Below are 23,298 nucleotides of genomic sequence, written 5' to 3'. Positions count from 1 at the left end.
CTGTTTAGTTCTCTTGCCCAAAGGTGGTTAGTACACGTTCCATGCTACGCTCTCTGGCCTGGTCCCTATAACCATCACCCAGGGCTAGCAATTTTCACCCTCATCTCATAAAACTGTCTAACCTGAATCTTACCTCCTCCTACCCATTTTCCTATGCATTCTTACTGTAGCTTTCTGTAATATTCTTGCCTTTATTATCCAAACTGGTGGCTCTTAATTCAGCTATATATAAGAATAAATCACAAGCTGCACTCTGGACTTTTGAATCAGGACCCCCAGGTTCTATGGAGAACTGCCACATTCATTCTTACTGAATTCCCAGATGATTTGAGTTTAGAATCTCTCAACTATATAACCTTTATAAAAAGTTCAGGCCAGCCACCCACTGTGACTATGGGTACAGACATTCACTAACTACTGAAAAGAGGAGGTTTCACTGGAATAACTGACAAACAAAATAATTTGGTTTCAAATGTATTTTTACTTGTGCTAGATTTTACGTGTTTCATTTCAAAAAGGGAAATAAGAATAAACTTAATAAACCAAATGTATTTTTCTAAATAAAGTTTAAACATACACTCATAATTTAAGTCATTTGAAAAAAAAGAAAACACAGGAAATTTTATACTATGTCAAGACTAATTCCCTGACATACACAACATCTACTGGATTTTCTAAAATCACACTTACGTAATTTCAGCGAGAAGGATATCCTTTCATCTCTCAGTATTCCCTAGCTAACTCCTACGTTAGCATATTTTAGTCGTATCAAGTGAGTACATCTTTACAACATATTGAACAAATGTAAGTGAAAAAATTATGAACATTCAGGTCACTCACTAAAAATAACCTCAATGAATACATTATACTTAAAAAAAAAAAACAACTAGACTATTCTATCTGGTGTCATTTTGTGACCCCCTCCTCCTCTACTGTAAGTTTGGTGTTTATACTTCCAGAACTTTAAAGGGTACTTTTACATACATACCACCATAAAACTAAATTGAAAACATGTACTGTCATTCTGGATACGTGCTTCCATAAGTTTGACTGTATTATCCATGTTACGATGTGTAAATCTAATTAATTCCTTAAATGTTATATTGTATGATAACTGCTTTTTATTATCCCCTTACATATGGGCATTTGGGCTACTTCAACTTGTTATTATTCCCAAGTTGTAAAGAACATTGTCATCCATGTCTCTCTGGGCGTATTTGCAGGGGTTCCTCCCGAATGGCTAACCGATAAGGTGCGCACATTTTAGGTCGTGGTTCCGCCAACTTTCCCTTCCAAGTGTTGTTCCAACTGACTGCCCAAGCAACAAATGTATCTGAGCATCCATTTCTCCACATCCTCTTCTGGCCAATCTGGTAAGTTTTAACATCCATTCCTTTAATGAGCCCAGCTACCTATGCACTGATCATAATTGGGCTCCCTGCCCTCTCTACAGTAACCACACCATCCAGATTAGCATGCTCAGAATACTCTATCCTGTCACATTCCTATATGAACACAGTGACTCTCTACAATTTGTTAGTCTTCTACGGCATCTGTGATCTGGGAAAGATGCCTTAAAAGTATCTTGACAGCCTTAAAAGATGCTTCATCTCTCAAATAAGGCAACAGGAATTTGTAGTATTTATGGCTTCTTCTAGGTCTAAAAGCACAAATTCCTGAGCCTGGAAAGCAGAGGCTCAATCGCTTTGTCTGTAAAGGGACAGACAGTAAGTATTTTCGGCTTTATGGGCCATGAGGACTGTTGCAACTACCCAGCTCTGCCTTTGGAGCATAAAAGTAGGCACAGTAAGTTAACAAATGAGTGAGGCTGTGTTCCAAAAAAAAATTTAACTGACACTGAAATCTGAATTTCACATAATTTTCATGTGTCATGAAACAGTCGTCTTCTTTCAACTATAAAAAATGTAGGGCTTCCCTGGTGGCGCAGTGGTTGAGAGTCCGCCTGCCAATGCAGGGGACACAGGTTCGTGCCCCGGTCCGGGAAGATCCCGCATGCTGCAGAGCGGCTGGGCCCATGAGCCATGGCCGCTGAGACTGCGCGTCCGGAGCCTGTGCTCCGCAACGGGAGAGACCACAACGGTGAGAGGCCCGCGTACCGCAAAAAAAAAAAAAAGTAAAAACCATTCTTACCTCATGGGCTGTAAATAAATAGGCCTCAGTGTGCTCTCTATCAACTACCTTATTTCTCCTATTCTAATAGAGCATTTTTCACAGGCCTACCTGCATGGTCTCCTACTACCACCAGACAGATCATGATCATGTCCCACCCTACCTTACTGTTTCTGTATCTGTGGGGCTTATACTTTAGGGTTTATAAGAATTACCTGCAGGAATATGTATTTTAAACAAAATTCCCTGGTGATTCTGATGCCAATAAAATCATCTGACCCATTTTACGGTACAGCTAAACTATGTTTTCAGTAAAACTCACCTTGATTACTGCAATACAACCACTCTTCATTCCATCATATCCCGTGTAGCCCCTAGTCATGTGCAAACAGTTATGTACACATGTAAAGTGGGTGTAAGATATAAAGTATAAAATATGCACACAACTCAACTAGACGGTAGTCCATCTGAACACACCCTCAATACACTCCCTCTCTTGTATTCCCTGTGGTACCTTTGTCAGGAATAGAGGCACAGTGAGTTGGTAAAGTGCACTGGACTGGAATGTCATTCAAGAAATGCCTCATTCACGACATGTATATTCCTACTCTTATCTTGGTTCTGATTCTCAGTCCAGGGAAGACAAAAATGACCCTGAATATAACCATATAATACTACGTAATCATTCAAAATTTAAAACAGAGTACAGAATGGTACATCTAACAAATCAATTCTGCTAAACTAAATGCATACGTACAACTTCAAATGTTATATCCCAGAACTTTAACAGGTATCACCTATTGAGATCTGATTATGTGGCAGGAACTGTTCAAATGCTCATTTAATCCCGAGGCAGGCACTGTATTACCCACATTCTACTATGGTGCAGACAGATTAGGTAACTTGCCTCTGAGTACAGTGATTGTTGGTAATTCTATTTCCTTTCTGCATGTTCAATCTATCCCCCTGAACAATAATCATTAGTTACCTTACTAATTAATGGCAATAACCATTAATTACTTTAGTAATTTAAGAAAGTTTTTTTTTTTTTAAATGAGCCTGAATCTTCAGGTCATACTCAAAAAAACACCTGGCTTTTTGAAGGATCTTTAAATGCATTCAATAATATCATTACTATACAAACTTTTGTAAGTTTTAGTTCTTATATATTCAACAAATGTTTACTATATAAGGCAATTTGTTCAAGGATCTACCAAGTGAGTTAAAAAAGCTAAATTTTGCAGTGTGCACCATTTGTTTTATCTTACCTCAGTAAAGACCATAAAGATAATATTTTTTTAATTTCCCAACAATGTGAAAACTTCCTTTATAAAAAAGAATTACTCTAATAATGATGCTCATAATTGACCATCACTATGTAAACACTAACCCAAATTTAGTTCAGAAGGTCTTTTAACTCTTAAGTAAATCTCATTCCACATTCCCTCACTACTCTCTACCTTCCTCTTCTATGTTCTTTCAGAGCCCTAAGCTTTTCTCTCCTCCATGCTTCCCTCCCCAAGGATGCTCTCCCATTGCTAGTCCCGTCCCTAGCTTCTTACCTAACAATGTTTTGCTCGTAATAAGCACTTAACCACTTGCTGAATGAACACTGATGGAATACTCACCAAGTTTTCTTTTTTGGAATGACCACTTCTTCAGTCCCTTAATGTGAAAAACATAACAAAGTGAATCAGTTTCCCAATACTACTGCTATAAAGAAGTATAATGCATTAATATAAAAATGGAGTTATTTCAATATATTTTTAGATACCTGTTGCACCAGCTCCTTCAACCTCTGGGACGGCTGCACTTCCAGAATAACATCTACAAAAAAATAAAAGCCCTAAAGCTAATACTCATTAATGAACTTCCCACCTCACCTCCACTTATGTGCAACTCAGCCAAAATTTTCCAATTATCACGGATCAAACCAACTGGATAATTCATGTCATCGTATGCTGAGAAGACATGGTTTAAATGGCAAGTTCAAAATGATTACAAAATACGTACCAGATACAGACATCATATTGCCAAAAATTTTTTAAATCAGGCCATCTCATTAAATAAAATCAGGGAAAAAAGGAAAAATTCAGTGGCACTTGAACATTTGAGCAGCTTATCTGAAATACAAGGAACTTTCACCTTTGAGAACCCAAAACACTGAGGCTAAAAGGGATGATGTAATGAGCTCCTGATTTTACATGGATGATGCCCTGATGACAATAAAAAATTATCCCACTTAAAGCAATTTTGACAAATTATGAAACTAAAATCACCACGGCCTTTCATTCCACTTCCTTCAACAATCAGGAATGTACCAAATGTATGTGCCCTAGTTTAAACTTGGCACAATTTATATTATTTTTTTAACCCAAAATATAGAATCACTGACCCATGAATGAGTTTTAAAACGTTCTGATCATGCTAAATAATAGAGTCAATATACCACGCAGATAATGTACTCTACCTTGTTAAGGATTTCCTTCCTCAATAGCATTGGTACCATTCAGAAAATTGTCAAGATGTGATTAAATGAAGAATTCATCCCTCTACTAGTATCTGGTCTCGGGCATCAACTTAAAACAATACCTCTCCGCTAGGGCTCAACTTCAGATCAAATCATACTGTTTCTCGGGACACGTATGTCACATACACCACTCCTGTCTTGTGGGTGAAGGCTGAGGGAGAGATGCTGCTGCTAAATCCAAGGAAATGGGTAGAAAAACAACAACACTGGGCACCACCGGGAAAAGGACTGGGATTGAACAGCAGCATTTAGGCTTCTGCAGCACCAGGTGGAGCGTCTTCTCTTTTGTGAGGGTTGAGGAGGGAAGATGTTACATATAAGATGTATACTGTACATTAAACACCTCACTTATTACTCCCCATTTTCTGATGGCTACTTACTAGCTCCAGTTTACACATAAGGGAATTTGTCTACTATAACTTCACAAAGGAAATGGCAAACATCGAATCCAAAATTAGGTTATTCCCAAATTTTCACAACAAATTCCTGCCTCTCATACTTCCACAACGCCAGTTTGTACCTAGTGAAAAAAACTACACAAATGATACATGCGCCAACTTTTAACAATCACAGCAATCCTATTCAGATTGTGTTCAGATCTTTTAGACTTTCCTGTTTTTATGAACCCCTGGACAATTTCTTTGGCCAAACATCCCCACAACATCCAGCATACAGTGGAACTCGTAAACTGCCTTTAATTTGGGAGAACCTGATTTTCCCCCCTTCCTCCCGGTGGGTGAAAACGGGTAAAAGCAGATACAATTTTTCTTTCTTTTAAAACTTGGGGAGGGGTTGCCAATAGCCGCACTTACTAGAATGCAAGATCCACAACGGCAGGATCCTAAATCTTGCCAAGAGTTCTAACCCCGGGGTAGGCGAGCCCCAGCAATAAATATCCCCCTAACCAGCGCGTTTGGAGCCCTTCTACAAGTACGCGGACTCCGCGTGCTAGCTTTCCGGGGCACGCAGCTGCGAGCGCACGCACGCGCCTTCCACTCCACCGTACCTAGTTCCCTAGCTCTCCGGGGATAAAGGGGATACAAATGGCCCAGGTGATCCTGGGGTCTCTCTCATGGATTCTCTAAGCTTCTCTTACCTGCTACTGGGGGCCCGTCCGCAGAGACCTGCCCGCCGACCCGTCAGCGGCAGGCAAAGCCCGCGGCGGACCCTCAGCCAGCGTGCCGAATATACGGCCGCCATTTTTGGCGTCTTCGCAGAGCATGCGGGGAAAGCATGCCCTCCACCTTAAGGCGGGGGTGGGGGGTGGGCGTGGAATAGCTCGGCTATTGGCTGAGACGGAACAAGACGAAAGCAATCATAACATAGGAGGTTACAGTCCCATGGTTTGAAAGATTTTGCTTCGGAAGTTAAAGGCTCAGTACACCTAATTTGCCTCAGAGATAGTACTTAAAATATTATTTTAATGTCTTATATGTATTCTATTATTTTCAAAATAAAATGCGAGTGAGAGTCTTGAAATTATTTCCTTCCCCCCCTAGATCGGAAATGTTATCGTCCACGTAAATCTTCCCGCGAGCCTTTCTCGCGCGCGCAAGCGCAGTATAAATCACATGGTGGCTGCGGTCCGGAGGCAGCGTTAAAGATATACCCGTGGTGACTGGAATTTCTCTCTGAGTGTCAGAGCTCGGAACTGACCTGGAGGATGTTGGGCTCAAAGAACATGCCCTGGCGGCGGCTGCAGGGCATTTCCTTCGGGATGTATTCGGCCGAAGAGCTCAAGTAAGGAGTTGGTGGGAAGCGTGCAGAGCTTCTTGGGATGGGGGCCACAAACTACCGTTCCCAGAAGGTCTGGCGCCCAGTTTCTCCTCAGAGTCCATGGCTGTCTGGCGCATGGCCTGCTGGGACTCGTAGTTCCGGGAACGTCCTGGGCTAGTGAGCACTGCCTAGAACCCAGTGGGGCTGGGGAAGAGTTTGCCCTTGGGAAGATGGGGGTACCCAGATTGCAGCGTTATCATCCGCCAGTCTCCTCGTTAATTAGCCTGCGTTTGTGTAGTTACTATAATGTCTCTGACGTGGTTTATTAAGCTCATGGTTGGTCTCCTCTTGTCTATAAAATGATGATCGTTCGAGACTCAATTCATGCGACAACTTCTCCCTGCTAGGACCGCTTATATTCTCTGCCTAATTACTAAATCAAAGGGGCCATCTTCAGTCTTCATTTTGATCACCGTAGCATTTGACAATCTTTCTCTTTTCCAGCACCTTATTTATTGTTTTCAGGTTCTTTTATTTCTGTGACAAGTACTACTTCTTTCTTCCCTTTATCAACCCACAAACATTTATCCATCATCCAGTTTTTGCCAGGCACTAAGCTAAGCATTCGTGACACATTGGTGAACAAGGTCCTTGCATTCGTGGTTTATATTCGAATTCGTCCCAGGCTCCTTAGCTGATTCCTCTTTTACTTAAATTTTGCTGTTCCTTGAGATTCTATTCTGGTCATACATGCTGCTTTTCTTGTCCTAAATGTCCTCCCTAGACAATTTCACCACTATGATGAGTGATACTCTCAAATTTAAATCTCCAGACCAATTTTCGTTTCCTGATTTTTCAGACTCATTTTTTTCAGCTGTTTTTTGGACATCTCTATTTGAATTTCACACCGAGTTCTTAAACTCCTATACCAAAAACTCAACAACTACTTCCCCTAAAGGGAGAGGGAACTTGCCCCTCCAAAATGGTGTACCTAGTCTAGTGCAAAATGGTCAATATTTTGTGACAAGACAAATATTCTAGACCTATTTCTCCTGACATCTCATTTACTTATTGGGCTCTTACTGTGAGTCACCTACTTGTCTATTCGTTCTATAACCTCCTTTTCAACATTACTGTTACTATCTTAGATCAGACCCTTATCTCTTGTTTGAATTGTCTTTTTCTTCCGCCTCCCCCGCCCTTACACCAGTCCAGTGCATGCTCTACATTACTGTTAAAATTATTCTTCCAAAGTGCAGATGTGATCATGCTACTCACACTTAAAACCCTCCAGAGGCTTTCCATTTCCCTCAGGTAAATGATACTTTCTTAGCTTAGCCATGATCAGGCCAGTGCTGATTTTTGCTAAAGCATCATTCCTTCGCCAGCCCTACTAAACCACTTGCACATTCCAGAAAGTGCCATCAGGTTTCAACGTTTGGGCCTTACCTCAAGCTATTTCCTCTGCATGCACTGTCCTCTCTGCCAGAGGGATCTGCTTCTCTGCTCTTGCCCCCAACCCCCAGCAGACACCTGGAGAGCATCTCTCCCCCTCTTAAGGCTCAGCTCAACCTCCCTCATTTTCTGAGGTCTTTCCACACCTAGTACAGCTGTCTATTATGGTACCTCAGTTCCTTTTTTTGCTTGTTTATATTTCCGCCTCTCTCCACTAGCCTGGAGCTTCCTCATTCCTTTCTTTTATCCTCACCTCTGGTCGAATGACTGGATGAATAAACTGAGCTACAGCGGTATGCTGGCCCAGAAATTTCAATTATATCATCACTAGCCATACATACTATTTCATCCAAAAGCAAAATAATTGAATTTTTACAAGTTAATTGCGGAGTTTTTAGACAGGGAACTGCATAAGCAAATTTATACCCATTACTAGCATTGTAGACCTATTTGAGTCTGGGGTTGACAAATATCAATCATTATGCTACCTTTTATTGTGTTAAGTTCTAATAGCTTCCTAGGTCACTTGGAGTAAAAGCCAAGTCCTTAAAATGCCTTGGAAAGGTCATTCTGGCCCCTGCTACTTCTCTGAACTTACCTCTGTACTCACCCTGGCCTCCTTGCTGTTCCCGGAGCACCATAGTCACACATCTACCTCAGGGCCTTTGCACTCCCTGCTTCTTCCCCTGTAAAGGTGACCGCATGGCTCACTCCCTCATCTCCTTCAGGCTTTTGTTCAGTATAACCTTCTCAATATGGGTTCCCCCAGCCACTGGCCCACTGTATTGTCCTTCCCCCTTTCTGCTTTACTTTTCTTCATAGGATGTTCTGCCATCCAGTAGACTGTGTGCTTATTTATCTTGGCTTTTGTCTGCCTGCCTTCAATAGGATGTAAGGCCCATGAGCACAGGGATTCTTATCTGTTTTCCCAGCATCTAAAGGTGTGTCTGGCACATAATAAGCACTCAGTAGATATTTGTTAAGTGCACCTCACGGGTGGATGGGGGAGCTATCTGTTCAGCGCTTGGTACTACCAGTCCTTAGTGCAACCATTTGTGTTGGTGTCTGCAGTTACAGGAGAGGACATTCCTGTCCAGAGAATAAAATGACTCTCTAGGAGGCAGCAACGGTCGTCCTCAAACCCACGTTTGCTAGTCTTAAACTCTTTTCTCTCCAGTGGAATCCTTGCTGATTGCTCTTCCCATTGCATCCCATTCCTGCAATGATTAGAGGAGTTTTCTCCTCCTCCCCAGCTAGAGAAAGGAACTTTGCTCCTTACCACATAGAAAGACTTAGGATGAAGACAAAAAAAAAGAAAAAAAATACATTCAGTTTTGGATGTGAGCTATTTGTGTTGCCTTGACAAGCACAGGACACAGTTCTTCTGCCAGTTGACACAGGTGTGTGCTGGCCCCACCTGCCTACTCTTTTTCCATCACTGTAGGCTCCAGGCAAAGGAAGTGAAGTACCAACTTACAGAATATGATAGAAAGAGGATCTAGTGGTACAAGTCTTTGCACCCAGACCTAATTAATTTGTGTTTGCCTTATGCAATAAATGTTTTCCTTGTTTATAATTTCAATTAAGTTTTTTTTTGTTTGTTTGTTTTTTTGTTTTTTTTGCGGTACACGGGCCTCTCACTGCTGTGGCCTCTCCCGTTGCGGAGCACAGGCTCCGGACGCGCAGGCTCAGCGGCCATGGCTCAGGGGCCCAGCCGCTCCGCGGCATGTGGGATCTTCCCGGACCGGGGCACGAACCCGTGTCCCCTGCATCAGCAGGCGGACTCTCAACCACTGCACCACCAGGGAAGCCCCCAGTTAAGTTTTAGAGCTTAGTGTAAAGTGAATGAGAAGGAAATGTAGATGAATATTTATCCAACTTCGAAGGAGAAAGACTTAGCCCAAAGGTAGTGGAAGAAAGCAGCAGTGAGTTTAACTCATTAAAAAATTTTAAATTATGAAAACAATATCATCAAGAAAGTGAAAAGATGCGTTGGAAGAAATATCTGCAAATCATGTATCTGACAAAGGACTTGTATACTGAATATACAAAGCACTGTTACAACTCAATAATAAAACAGCAAACGACCCAATTACAAAACAGGTAAAGGATTTGAATAGACATTTCTCCAAAGAGGATATATAGATGGCCAATAGGTACACAAAGATGTGTTCAACCTCATTAGTTATCAAAACCACAGTGAGATACTACGTCACACCCACTAGGATGGCTAGAATCAAAAAGTCAGATCATAAAACGTGTCGGCAAAAATGTGGAGAAGTTAGAACCTTGGTGTATTGCTGGTGGGACTGTAAAATGGTGCAGCCGCTTTGGGAAACATTCTGGCAGTTCCTCAAAAAGTTAAACATAGAGTTACCATATGACTCAGCACTTTGATTCCTAGGTATATATCCATGAGAAATGAAAAAAATATATTCACACAGAAACTTGTGTACAGGACTTCCCTGGTGGCGCAGTGGTTAAGAATCCGCCTGTTGGGCTTCCCTGGTGGCGCAGTGGTTGGGAGTCCGCCTGCCGATGCAGGGGACACGGGTTCGTGCCCCGGTCCGGGAGGGTCCCACATGCCGCAGAGCATCTGGGCCCGTGAGCCATGGCCGCTGAGCCTGCGCGTCCGGAGCCTGTGCTCCGCAGCGGGAGAGGCCACAGCAGTGAGAGGCCCGCGTACCACAAAAAAAAAAAAAAAAAAAAAAAAGAATCCGCCTGCCAATGCAGGGGACACGGGTTCAAGCCCTGGTCTGGGAAGGTCCCACACACCATGGAGCAACTAAACCCATGCGCCACAACTACTGAGCCTGCGCTCTAGAGCCAGCGTGCTGCAAGTGCTGAGCCTACACGCCACATCTACTGAAGCCTGCGTGCCTAGAGCCCTTGCTCTGCAACAAGAGAAGCCACCGCAGTAAGCCCGCACACTGCAACAAAGAGTAGCCCCTGCTCACCGCAACTAGAGGAAGTCCTGCACGCAGAAATGAAGACCCGGGCTTCCCTGGTGGCGCAGTGGTTGAGAGTCCGCCTGCCGATGCAGGGGACACGGGTTCGTGCCCCGGTCTGGGAGGATCCCACATGCCGCGGAGCGGTTGGGCCCGTGAGCCATGGCCGTTGGGCCTGCGCGTCCGGAGCCTGTGCTCCGCAACGGGAGAGGCCACAACAGTGAGAGGCCCGCATACAGCAAAAAAAAAAAAAAAAAAAAAAAAAAAAAAAAAAAAAAAGAAATGAAGACCCAATGCAGACAAAAATAAAAATTAATTAATTAAAAAAAAAAAGAAGAGTACCCAGGAAATTTCCAATGCATTTGTAATTAAAAAAAAAAAACTTGTATGCAAATGTTCCTGTCAGCATTATTTATAGTAGCCAAAGTGTAAAGCTAACCCAATAAAATATGGTGTATCCATGCAATGGAATATTTTTGGCTATAAAAAAATGAAATACAGATACAGGCTACAACATGAATGAACCTTGAAAACATGCGAGGTAAAAGAAGCCTGCTATAAGAGACCACATAGCATATGATTTCGTTTATGTGAAATGTCCAGATGGACAAGTCTCTGGAGGCAAAAAGTAGATTAGTCATTGCATAGGACTGTGAGGGAGGTAGAGACGGATGGAGAGTGACTGCCAGGAATTCTTTTATTGGGGACGAAAATGATATTGTGATGGTTGCACAGCTCTGTGGATATACTAAAAAACACCGAGTGTATACTTCAAATGGACACATTGTATGGTACGTGAGTTACAGCTCAACAGAGCTGTTTGAAGAATTTATAAACTTGCGCCTGTGAAAAATGACAGAAGACATCACAAACTAGGAAGGTTAATGTCCTCATATGTAAGGAGCTCATGTAGACAATAATAAAAAAGTTAAGATTTTAACTTAAAAATGAGTTAAATTTTATTTTTTTAATTACGTAAAGGACCAAAATGGCCTTTAAAACAAAACATAATAAAAAGATTAATTAACGTGACAGGGAAGGGGGTGGGTGGGATGCTGATTCACTTTGCCGTACAGCAGAAAGTAATGCAACATTGTAAAGCAACTATACTCCAATAAAAATTTTTTTTAATTAAAAAAAAAGATATGTCCTAATTTCTGTTAAAAAAAATTTAACATCATAGGGGGTAGCATTTTTTCACCTTAAATTTGGCAAGTTTTTAAGTGCTAAGACTCAGTGTTGGTTAGGACAGACAGACAGTCTACTTACTGTTAGCCCATCTTTTCTGGAATACAGTATGGCAGAATATATCAAGAGCTTCAAAACAGTTCGCCCTGGGACTTCCCTGGCAGTCCAGTGGTTAGGACTCCAAGCTTCCACAGCAGGGGCCCTGGGTTCAATTCCTGGTCAGGGAACTAAGATCCTGCAAGCCACGCAGGAGGCCAGAAAACAAAACAAAACAGTTCGCCCCCTTTGATTCAAGGATTTCCCTTCACCAAGGAACTAATTATATTTTTAGGAAATAGTTAAAAGTTTGAATTATGCTATGCAAAAATCTTTATGCAGATAGGTGGCATGAGCTTACTTACAGTGGAGTTTGGCTAAATGAATTATATTGACATATAATGAAAGATTTGGTAATTCATTCTTTCTTTATTTTTGGCTGCGTTGGGTCTTCGTTGCGGTGCGCAGGCTTCACACTGCGGTGGCTTCTCTTGCTGCACAGCTCGGGCTATAGGCGCGTGGGCTTCAGTAGTTGGTGGCTCGCGGGCTCTAGAGTGCAGGCTCAGTAGTTGTGGCGCACGGGCTTAGCTGCTCCACGGCATGTGGGATCTTCCCGGACCAGGGCTCGAACCCATGTCCCCTGCATTAGCAGGTGGATTCTTAACCACTGCGCCACCAGGGAAGTCCCTGGTAATTCTTTTTTTTAATTTAATTTTATGTATGTATGTATGTATGTATGTATGTATGTATGTATGTATGTATGTATGTATTTATGAATGACTGTGTTGGGTCTTCGTTTCTGTGCGAGCACTTTCTCTAGTTGCGGCAAGCGGGGGCCACTCTTCATCGCGGTGCGCGGGCCTCTCACTATCGTGGCCTCTCCTGCTGCGGAGCACAGGCTCCAGACGCGCAGGCTCAGTAATTGTGACTCACGGGGCTAGTTGCTCCGCGGCACGTGGGATCCTCCCAGACCAGGGCTCGAACCCGCGTCCCCTGCATTGGCAGGCGGATTCTCAACCACTGCGCCACCAGGGAAGCCCCCTGGTAATTCTTAATTACAGAATCTTTCCAAAGAATTTTTAGGGACCTGCAAACACTTAATGCTCAATGAGAATGACAAAGGCGATGCTAGAAATAGCAGATGATCCCAGTTACAGTGTTTTAAAATGTATCCATAGAAAGAAGTCTGTGAGCGGTTTTCTCTACATTGTGAGATTTGGATTTCATTATCTTTATTTTCTAATTTAAAAAAAAAAAAGTTTAAAAACAAACTTGGCATGAACGTAATTTTGGTAAAAGTACTTAGGTGTCCTGTGGGAGCCTGTTTTCAACCAAACAGAAAATACTGCGATGAAACCTTTAGTAAAGCAGGTTATACTTCTCAAAGGTTTGCATATTTATGTTTAACTTTTCTCAATTCACTATTCCTACATACTGGGATTATTCCCTTTCTTGAACTCTGTGGGTTTGGGGTTAGGTCTGGTCCATATCTCACCACACCCCCACCATTCTGGGCTTTGTCACCTGAATTAAATCACTAACCACTCTGAGCCTGTTTCCTCCTCTGAAAAACGCATGTAGTGATGCCCATCTCAGAGGGTTCAAGTCAGACTAAATGCTGCCTAAGACGCGTTTGGTGTGTTAAGTCGGTACTTCTTTGTATAATACAGTCGGCCAGTGTGTTCGGTTAGCGCAAGATTTGCACTAAATCTGGGTTTTAAAGATGTTACCCCTCACTGCTCTTCGTTCAGCACGTATTCGTTGAGCACCTGTCGAGTGCAGGCTCTGGGCTAAGTGCTGAGCTGCAGCGGGGAGCGAGGCAGACACCGAGTCTGCCCTCTGGAGCCATCTGCACGTCTGAAGACACAGACATTATACCATCCCTCTGCAAGTGCCGAAGAGGAAATGTCCTAGAAGTTGGGTAACCTTGTCTCACCTGGTCTTTTTTTTATCTCCCTAGGAAATTAAGCGTTAAGTCCATTACAAACCCTCGGTACCTAGATAGCCTGGGGAACCCCTCGGTGAACGGCCTGTACGATCTAGCTCTGGGCCCCGCAGACTCCAAAGAGGTGTGCTCCACCTGCGTGCAGGACTTCAGCAACTGCTCCGGGCACCTGGGCCACATCGAGCTCCCACTCACTGTGTACAACCCTCTCCTCTTCGAGGTACGTTCTGGCCTGGGCCACCCTGGCCGCGTGGGTCTCAGGGTGCGGGTGGGATTGGTGAGTGCCACCCCTCTCCCCAGGGCAGGTGTCTCGGGAGGTCAGCTCCCGACACTTTGAGTGAAAGCTCTCTTTACTTGGCAATTTAAAACCTTGAGAAGCGAAATTCAGTACATTCAACTTGGCCTCTAGCCCTACCTAAAGGAACTTCAGTTTGATTCCCATTGAGAAGAGCCACAGCTGGATTCTGTTTACACCTAGGGGAAAGGGTTCAGATCCGTCCGTAGACCTTTTGTTCTAAGGGCTTTATGTCTTTCAGAAATGTGGGTGGGGCTTCCCTGGCAATAGAGCCCTTCAGGTGGATTTGTAGGCTCTTGCTTAGTGGCCGGAAGAGCAGAGCTCCAGAAGGCCCAGCACTGAGCTGAGAATGAAGTTACGGTTCAGTCCTACTTGAACACTTTTGGCTTCTTACATCAGTTAACCCAGCCTCTGGGATTTGTTTTAAGCAACACAGATGATAGTGTACGTGGACATGATTTTTGTCTGTTAATGGTATTAGGGGAAGAGAATTGTCTTAGTTAAATACTAAGCATTTGAAACATTATTTTAAATGAAACATTTTAATTAAACGTTTTCAATATTTAGGACTTCCCCGGTGGTCCAGTGGGTAAGACTCCACATTCCCAATGCAGGGGGCCCCGGTTTGAACCCTGGTCAAGGAACTAGATCCCACCTGCCCCTAAGACCTGGTGTAGCCTAAATAAATAAATATTTTTTTAAAGTTTTCAGTATTTAAATGAGTACTACATTTAGTATTTAAATAAAATAAAGGTAGTTCCCGACCTCTGACCCAAAGTAGATTTCTAGTGTTAATGGATTAAAATGAAACCATAAGAGAAAATATAGAGGAATATTTATCGAGTTCTTCAGGTGAGGAAGGGCTTTCCGGGTACATAGGGTGAAGTGGAATTCTTGAAGGAGTAAACTGACAACAGAAAACAAAAATCGTAAGTATTTATTACGTTGAAAATCACGTTGACTGCTATGTCACGTTCTAACATCCTGTCTCTTTTATTCCCTCTCTTCAGAAACTCTACCTGCTGCTCCGGGGCTCCTGTTTAAACTGTCACATGCTGACTTGCCCCCGGTCTGTGGTTCACCTGCTGCTCTGCCAGCTGAGGGTTCTGGAAGTCGGGGCCCTACGAGCAGTGTACGAGCTGGAGAGAATTCTGTACAGGGTAAGTGGGTAGTGGCTGTCATGGCAATCAGGCAAGCCAGAGTGCTGGGTACAAGAGCTATTTGTGTGTGGCCCCTGAGAATAGTCACCAGAATGCTTGAGCTTTAAGTCTTGTGACTGGGTACAAATAGCTAGGTGTGAAAGCATGAAGCCATAAGAGTAATTAAAGGACTTCCCTGGTGGCAGAGTGGTTAAGAATCTGCCTGCCAATGCAAGAGACACGGGTTCGAGCCCTGGTCCGGGAAGATCCCCCATGCCGCGGAGCAACTAAGCCCGTGCGCCACAGCTACTGAGCCTGTGCTCTAGAGCCCTTGTGCCACCACTACTGAAGCCCTCACGCCTAGAGCCTGTGCTCCGCAACAAGAGAAGCCACTGCAATGAGAAGCCCACGCACCGCAGTGAAGAGTAGCCCCCGCTCGCCGCAACTAGAGAAAGCCCCGCGCGCAGCAGTGAAGACCCAGCACAGCCATAAATAAATAAATAGATATCTTAATGAAGATATTGTCCTGGTCTCCAGGAGCTCCCTCTCTTTATCCTCCTTATGTGCTTATTTTTGACAGTTTGTCATTGTACTTAGCAAATTCTTCGTAGGAATAATTTGAGGTCTGGGGTGCTGGCTGCCTTCCTCCAGAGGAGGGTTCTCATTGCTTTTGCCATATGCTTGGTGGCCTGGGACCATCGTAGTCCATGTTCAAGGCTGGACTGCACTGCAGGCTATGGGAAGCCAGGTGGTTCTGTTCCAGGGCTGGTCTAGTTCCCAAGGACATAGCCCTTAGGGTCCCCAGCCTCCTGTGTCTGTGGGGTGCGATATGGCAGGAAGATATCCTGTTAGATTCCTGTCCTTGCACTAACTCTAAGCTTTCCTTTCTCTCCGCTTTATCATTTAAGACCTTCAGAATGAAAAGTTCAAACTTTTTGGATTGTGGAATGTTTCCAAGGCCAGGCTAACATGTTGTGCAGCTCCAGGGAGCATCACAAGTCTGTCAGCATCTTCCCCCGGAGGGACACAGCTACCCTGAGGGTTGCCCCAGAGCTGTGCGGTGCGGCATCCCTGCCTCGGAGCAGCCACGGCCCCTGTGCTCTTTGACCTGGATTTTCCCAGTTTCCCTTCAGTTTGGCCTTGGGTCTCCCTCACTGTCCTGTCAGTTCTTCGGAGCTTGACATTTTTTAAAATATTTTATCCTGTCTTGGTTCTTTTCGCTTTTCGGTTTGGTCCGAATAATCTAGCCGACCACTACTGGAAGCAGAATAGTCTAAATTTTTATTTTATTTTTTTAACAGCAGTGTGGCCAACCTGTTTTGAAAATGCACCACAGCAGCCATGCGGTGTCTTTCTCTCCCCTCAAACGAAACTCTCCCATCCTCGGAGAGGCTGCCCCCTGGTGCTGCTCATAATACACTTGCTTTACTTTGATCATACAGTTTTTTTCTTTGTTTTCCAGTTTCTGGAAGAAAATGCTGATGCTACTGCCTTCGAAATTCAGGCAGAGTTAGAACGATATACAGCCAAAATCCTACAGAACAACCTCCTGGGATCCCACGGCGCACATGTGAGTTATCCTGTCTCTCTGTTTCCCAAACACTCGGTTTTTAGCATAATTATCACAGTTGCCTCCGCATTGCGTATCCTTTAGCTTCCCAGAGTTTGAATCCGAGCTCTGCCGCTCGTGAGGCCTCTGACCTTGTAAGTTACATAACCGTCCCTGAGCCACCGGGTCCTCATCTTTGATGCCTGCCTGCAGGACTGAGGAGAAGGTTAGGTGAAATTAGTGCCTTGGGTACAGCACCCAGTGAGGCTTAGGCTCTGGCTTACGGTCTCGCCTGGAGAATAAGGCCCGCGCCCTGTGCTGCTCTCTCCTTCCAACGCTGCTAAATGACGGCTGCCTCCCTGTCCCCCCAGCGCACCCGTGTAAGGGTTCATTTGTTCAGGGAACGAGTGGTCTAGGTAATCAACCTGCAGGGCTCATCTTGAGATCTGGTGCACCTCATGCCCAAGTTTCACACCAGAGATTCTGATTTAATTGGTCTAGGGTAGGGCCCCAGGGGAGGGTACGAAAGCCGCCCCCGGCTGGGTCTCACTTGCAGCCAGTTCAGAACCACTAGTGTAGCTTAGCTGTGGATGTGCCTTCCCTCGGAACTTTGAGGTCCATTCAAGGGAAGCAGCAGCTGCATCCAGAGGGGTTTCTTTCTTTCTTTTTAATATTTATGTATTTATTTGGCTGTGCCGGGTCTTTTTTTTTTTTTTTTTTTTTTTTTACGTATTACTTTTATTTATTTATTTATTTATTTATTTTTTATTAGTTTCTGCTTTATAACAAAGTGAATCAGTCATACATATACATCCGTTCCCACATCCCTTCCCTCATGCATCTCCCTCCCTCCCACCCTCCCCATCCCACCCCTCCAGGCGGTCACAAAGCACAGAGCTGATCTCCCTGTGCCGGGTCTTAGTTGCGGCATGCGGGATCATCATAGTGGCATGTGAGATCTTTAGCTGTGGCATGCAGGATCTTTAGTTGCGGCGTGCGGAGTCTTAGTTGTGGCATGCAGACTCTTAGTCGCGGCATGTGGGATCTAGATCCCTGGCCAGGAATCGAACCCGGGCCCCCTGCATTGGGAGCACGGAACCTTAGCCACTGGACCACCAGGGAAGTCACCAGAGAGGTTTGTTTTATTTATTTGTTTATTTATTTTTAATTTATTTATTTTTTATTTTTGGCTGCGTTGGGTCTTTGTTGCTGCGTGTGGGCCCCCTCCAGTTGCGGCGAGTGAGGGCCACTCTTCATTGCGGTGCGCGGGCGTCTCATCGCGGTGGCTTCTCCTGCTGCGGAGCACGGGCTCCAGGCATGCGGGCTTCAGCAGTCGTGGCACGCGGGCTCTAGAGCGCAGGCTCAGCAGTTGTGGCGCACGGGCTTAGTTGCTCCATAGCATGTGGGATCCTCCCGGACCAGGGCTCAAACCTGTGTCCCCTGCACTGGCAGGCAGATTCCCAACCACTGTGTCACCAGGGAAGTCCAGGTTGGTTTTAAATTAAAGTAACATTTATTGATCCTTACTGTATTCCAAGCCCCCCCGCTGCATTCATGATGTCTTTATCTTAGTAACAGCTTGGTAAGGTGATTGTTATTCTCATTCTCATATTATGAATGAAGAAACTTAAGGAAAGAAGTCGCTCAGTGATTGGTAGCATTTTGCTATATTACGGTTCTGTGGGAAATTTTAAGAAAGGGGTGACTTCCTCTGGTTTTTCAAAAAAAGGTGAAAACCACAAAATGAATACCTACTGGATTGTCTTCAGAATGGCACTCTGAGTTTCCTTGCTTTTTTTTAATAGGTAAAAAATGTCTGTGAGAGCAGGAGCAAACTCGTTGCTTTCTTCTGGAAGACACATATGACTGCTAAGCGATGTCCTCACTGCAAGTGAGTACCTTCCCCTCTGTTGTTTTTTTAAATTTTATTAAAGTGTAGTTGATTTACAATGTTGTATAAACTTCTGCTATATAGCAAAGTGATTCGGTTATACATATATATATATTCCTTTTCATATTTTTTCCATTATGGTTTATCACAGGTTATTGAATATAGTTCCACGTGCAGTTTACCCATCCTATACATAATAGTTTGCATCTGCTAATCCCAAACTCCCAATCCTTCTCTCCCCCACCTGCCATTCCTCTTGGCAACCACAAGCCTGTCCTCTGTATCTGTGAATCTGCTTCTGTATCACAGATGTGTTCATTTGTGTCGTATTTTAGATTTCACATTGTTTGGTTTTTTTTCTCTCCTCAAACCTGTCCTCATGTCTAGAACCGGGCGGTCAGTTGTCCGAAAGGAGCACAACAGCAAACTGACAATCACGTATCCAGCCATGGTGCACAGGAAAGCTGACCAGAAGGACACTGAGCCCCAGGGTAAGCAGGCCGGGCCCTAGGAGGCCCTCGGCATGTCTTTCACGTGTGGCCATCAGATGTGTCCCGAGCCTTGGGGATCCCTGGTCCTCTGCGCCACGTGTTTCTCAGCTGCGCCTTTGTGCTGGGCCAGCAGATGGTAGGTGTCCAGGCTCTAGGGCCGGCGGGCATCCTGGCGAGCTCCCAGCCCCGGCCTCTCGCGCAGAACTGATGGCTGGGCTGCAGGGCGAGGCAGCTCCTCACAGGCTGAATGACGCACCTCTTGCCACAGGTGGTTGGTTTTCTGAAAGATTTTTGAGGAAGAAGTTAAGAAATTTACCTGGCCAGTATTTCACACTATTTTGTTGTCGAACAAGTGTGGATTTCTTTTGAAGTAAAATGTAGGTGAATTTTCAAGAAAAGCCGTGAGCAGCCAAAGAATGTTAGCGCCTCCTGCAGGCTGCTTCTGACTGGCCTCTCAGGTCCCTGGAATAGCTCTGCTCTGCCCTTGGGGGAACCTGGGAACAAACTTGAGACACTTGGTACTCCTGCTTTTTCATTTTTGTAGTTGTAAGTTTGTTCAAAGATGCTTTTTGTTTTTTCTTTGGAAGTGAAGATTAAATAAGGTGTTCCATTTGAAGTACCGAGACCAGTGCCTGCTGTGTCTTCCGTGCTCTGTAGATATTGACCGTTCGTTTTTTGTTATACAGTCAATGTGCCAGGGCGGGAAAAGCATCACCTGGGATGGACACCTCACTCTGCTTCTTACTCTGAGGGGCTTAGAGAAGGTCGCTTCTTGGACCTTGGGTTTCCAACTCTATGTAGAGGCAGCGATAGAACTTCTTGCCCAGAGTTGAGGAAATTTCATTTCATGGGCGGAAGTCTGTAGCATGTTGTTTCTAAACCTTACTCCAGAGTTCAAGAACACAGAATAGGCAAGGAAATAAGTTCTCTTCCTGGAGTTGCGTAATCTGTCTCTTGCATTGAGGACTATGGCAAGGCCTGGAGTAAGTAACTGCCTTACCCGTTTGGGCCGCTGTACCAAAAGTACCGTAAATCGAGTGGTGTTTATAAACCACAGACATGTATCTCTCACAGTTCTGGAGGCTGGGAAGGCCAGGGTTGAGGTGCTGGCGCATTCGGTGTCTGGTGGGGGCCCACTTCCTCAATGACAGCCAACGACTCCCTGTAACCTCGCGTGGTGGAAAGAGGCAAGGGAGCTCTGTTGGGGTCTTTTCATAAGGGCACCAGTCCCAGTCACGAGAGTTCCACCTTCGTGCCCTAATCACCTCCCAAAGGTCCGACCTCCTAACACACCACCATGTGGGGGGTTAGGATTTCAACACATGAAACTTGAGGGAATACAAACATTGAGACCATAGCAGTAGCAAACGCGTTTATTATTACTTTTTTTTTTTTTTTTTTTTTTGCGGTACGCGGGCCTCTCACTGTTGTGGCCTCTCCCGTTGCGGAGCACAGGCTCCGGACGCGCAGGCCCAGCGGCCACGGCCCACGGGCCCAGCCGCTCCGCGGCACATGGGATCCTCCCAGACCGGGGCATGAACCCGTATCCCCTGCATCGGCAGGCGGACTCTCAACCACTGCGCCACCAGGGAGGCCCTATTATTACTTTTTAAATAAACCTTCTACTTTAGACTAATTTTAGATGTACAGAAGGGTTGCAGACATGGTACAGAGAGTTACTGTGTACTCTTTACTTGGTTTACCCTAACGTAACATCTTAGATGACCCTGATGCCTTTGTCAAAACTAAGAAATTAACATTGGTGCACTATTAACTGAATGACAGACTTTATTTGAATTTCACCAGTTTATCCAGTAATGCCCTTTTTATGTTCCAGGATCCAATCCAGTATACCACAGTGCATTTAGAAAGCCTGTTTAACGGTTAACCGTAAACAACCTCGAGGGTGGATTTTTCTACCCTATATATAGCCCTTAAAATAATTTTTACGGTTGGAAACTGCTGCTCTAGCCCTTAGGGCACCTTAGAAAATGTTCATAGATTGAGAACAAAGATGGTCAGAAGTCTAGAGGATAACTATTTCTTTGGGGCAAATATCTAAAAGTTAGGTAGCCTTTGTCTAATCCATTCTTTGAAGCAATCTTCACTGCAGCTTTGAGAATATGATGGTGCCGCCCAAAATTCTGTGCATTAGAAACAAGTCAGCCGTAGTCTTCGATAGTTTTGGGATTGGGTTTTTAGTATTTAGCAGACATTTACCTGTTGGACACTCAGCCTCGTGCCCAGGACCCGGCCTCTGGCCGAGTCCAGTGCCAAAGTGGAGACCTGACCTTGTGGCCTCTGCTCTTGAGGGAGGCTGCGGGTGATGCAGGTCAGTAACTCCAGGGGGAGGTGATGTGGAGGCAGGTGAGCATTAGGACAAGGGTCTGGCCACGTTCCTGGATTCGAAGGGGGCCAAGCAGTGAGGCCTGTGCCTCAGTGATCCCCACGCACTGGTTATCCCATGAGGGGCGCCATAAGCTTGTGAAATTCACATTCACCCCAGAGTGTTCCTCAGGCCCCAAGATGATCGCATTTTCAAATGAGAATTCTTAAAGCCAGGTACTCCACCCACTGTGATCTTGTCTTCCCCAAGTTATTTGACTTCCCGACATTTGTTTTTGACATGGCAGCTCTTAGAGCTAAACGAAACACACATTAGGGCCGTTCTGAGGTCCCATCGAGGCAGATTTCATTTTTTGCAGGCAGCAAAAGTGTCCCGTTAGGAAGGGTGCAGTCCATGTGAGGAGGTGGCATCCCACAGGTCTCTTCTGACTCAAACCCAGTGAGTGAACAACCCCAGTCTGCTTTCGTCTGTGACTAAACTGTGGTGGGGTCACTTCCTGCCCTGGCAGCCCTGGGTCAGGAGCTGGAGAGCTCTGCCGGATGCAGCTCATCAAGCCAGTTTAGTAAGAGAGGGCTTCTTTCCAGAAGTGCCCGCAAAATGGTTCTTTAGGTTAGTGGGGTCTTTTCTCCCCACTGAACGCACGTAGCTTTCTAACTCTGTGGTGTATCCCTGAGGGTCAGAGCCTGTCTTCAACGCATTCTCCACACTTCCTTCAGTTGCATTAATTGGTTGAAATGTTTTGCTTTTATAGGAATCAAAATTTTAGACGTGTAAACTCTTGACCTAGCAATTCCACTTTAATGATTTTATCCCAAGAATTAGGCATGCCCACAGTATTAAGTCGTTTAAAATTGGAAATGACTTCAGTGCCTGTTAATAGAGAGTAATTAAATTACGATACATCTGTTAGTTGTTCTCCAAGTTACAGATTTCTCTAAAAACTTTCAGTGACGTGTCTTCTGCAGTTGGTAAAGAAACCAACTAGAGAATTGGAGGTGGAATGAAGCTGGATTTTACAGATGTGGAAAAAAGCAGGAGAGTAGGGCTTCCCTGGTGGCGCAGTGGTTGGGGATCCGCCTGCCAATGCAGGGGACAAGGGTTCGTGCCCCGGTCCGGGAGGGTCCCACATGCCGCAGAGCATCTGGGCCCGTGAGCCATGGCCGCTGAGCCTGCGCGTCCGGAGCCTGTGCTCCGCAACGGGAGAGGCCACAACAGTGAGAGGCCTGCGTACCGCAAAAAAAAAAAAAAAAAGCCATGTGCGTAAAGCTATTTATCACAGTGTAACTTACAATAGTAAAAAGATTGGGATCAACTCAGATATCCAACTATTACAGTGTGGTTCAGTCACTCAGGAAACATCCTCTCAGAGGGATATCATGCAGCCATTAAAAATGATGGTGATTGGTCTGACTAGGGCCCTGGGCCGGAGCTTCATCTTCATGACAGTTGTGTATTTTGGTCCCCTGACCTGCTCCACGATCACCACAACTCGAAAGTCCTTCACCATTTTGGCCTCCGTTATCCTCTTCGCCAACCCCGTCAGCCCCATGCAGTGGGTGGGCACCGTGCCTGTGTTCTTGGGTCTCGGTCTCAATGCCAAGTTTGGGAGAGGAGCCAAGAAGACATCCCACTAGGAAG

General features: G+C 44.9%; 2 protein-coding genes across 3 annotated transcripts in view; one reads left to right on the top strand and one right to left on the bottom strand.

Annotated features, from left to right (window-relative positions):
• Positions 1 to 5,892, bottom strand: part of PTCD3 (pentatricopeptide repeat domain 3) — a 31,234-nt gene extending 25,342 nt beyond the window's left edge. Inside the window, exons 1-3 of the mRNA XM_081254355.1 lie at positions 5,757 to 5,892; positions 3,905 to 3,957; positions 3,759 to 3,795 (exon numbers count right to left, since the gene is read on the bottom strand). Coding sequence (XP_081110481.1) covers positions 3,759 to 3,795; positions 3,905 to 3,957; positions 5,757 to 5,860 — 194 coding nt within the window. The 5' untranslated portion in view covers positions 5,861 to 5,892. The remainder of the gene's footprint in view (positions 1 to 3,758; positions 3,796 to 3,904; positions 3,958 to 5,756) is intronic.
• A 307-nt stretch (positions 5,893 to 6,199) lies between these two features.
• The window catches only part of POLR1A (RNA polymerase I subunit A), a 78,311-nt gene continuing 61,212 nt past the window's right edge, over positions 6,200 to 23,298 (top strand). For both annotated transcript variants that reach the window (XM_081253850.1, XM_081253849.1), the window contains exons 1-6: positions 6,200 to 6,400; positions 13,964 to 14,168; positions 15,254 to 15,403; positions 16,845 to 16,952; positions 18,737 to 18,822; positions 19,210 to 19,313. In XM_081253850.1, the coding sequence (XP_081109976.1) occupies positions 6,324 to 6,400; positions 13,964 to 14,168; positions 15,254 to 15,403; positions 16,845 to 16,952; positions 18,737 to 18,822; positions 19,210 to 19,313 (730 nt within the window). In that variant the 5' untranslated portion in view covers positions 6,200 to 6,323. The remainder of the gene's footprint in view (positions 6,401 to 13,963; positions 14,169 to 15,253; positions 15,404 to 16,844; positions 16,953 to 18,736; positions 18,823 to 19,209; positions 19,314 to 23,298) is intronic.

The sequence above is a fragment of the Mesoplodon bidens genome (assembly GCF_964165515.1).
Source record: "Mesoplodon bidens genome assembly, chromosome: 14".
In the NCBI taxonomy this organism is placed as follows: domain Eukaryota; kingdom Metazoa; phylum Chordata; class Mammalia; order Artiodactyla; family Ziphiidae; genus Mesoplodon; species Mesoplodon bidens.
Note: the sequence above shows the minus strand (reverse complement) of the source record. Positions and strands in the feature narration are given on the sequence as shown.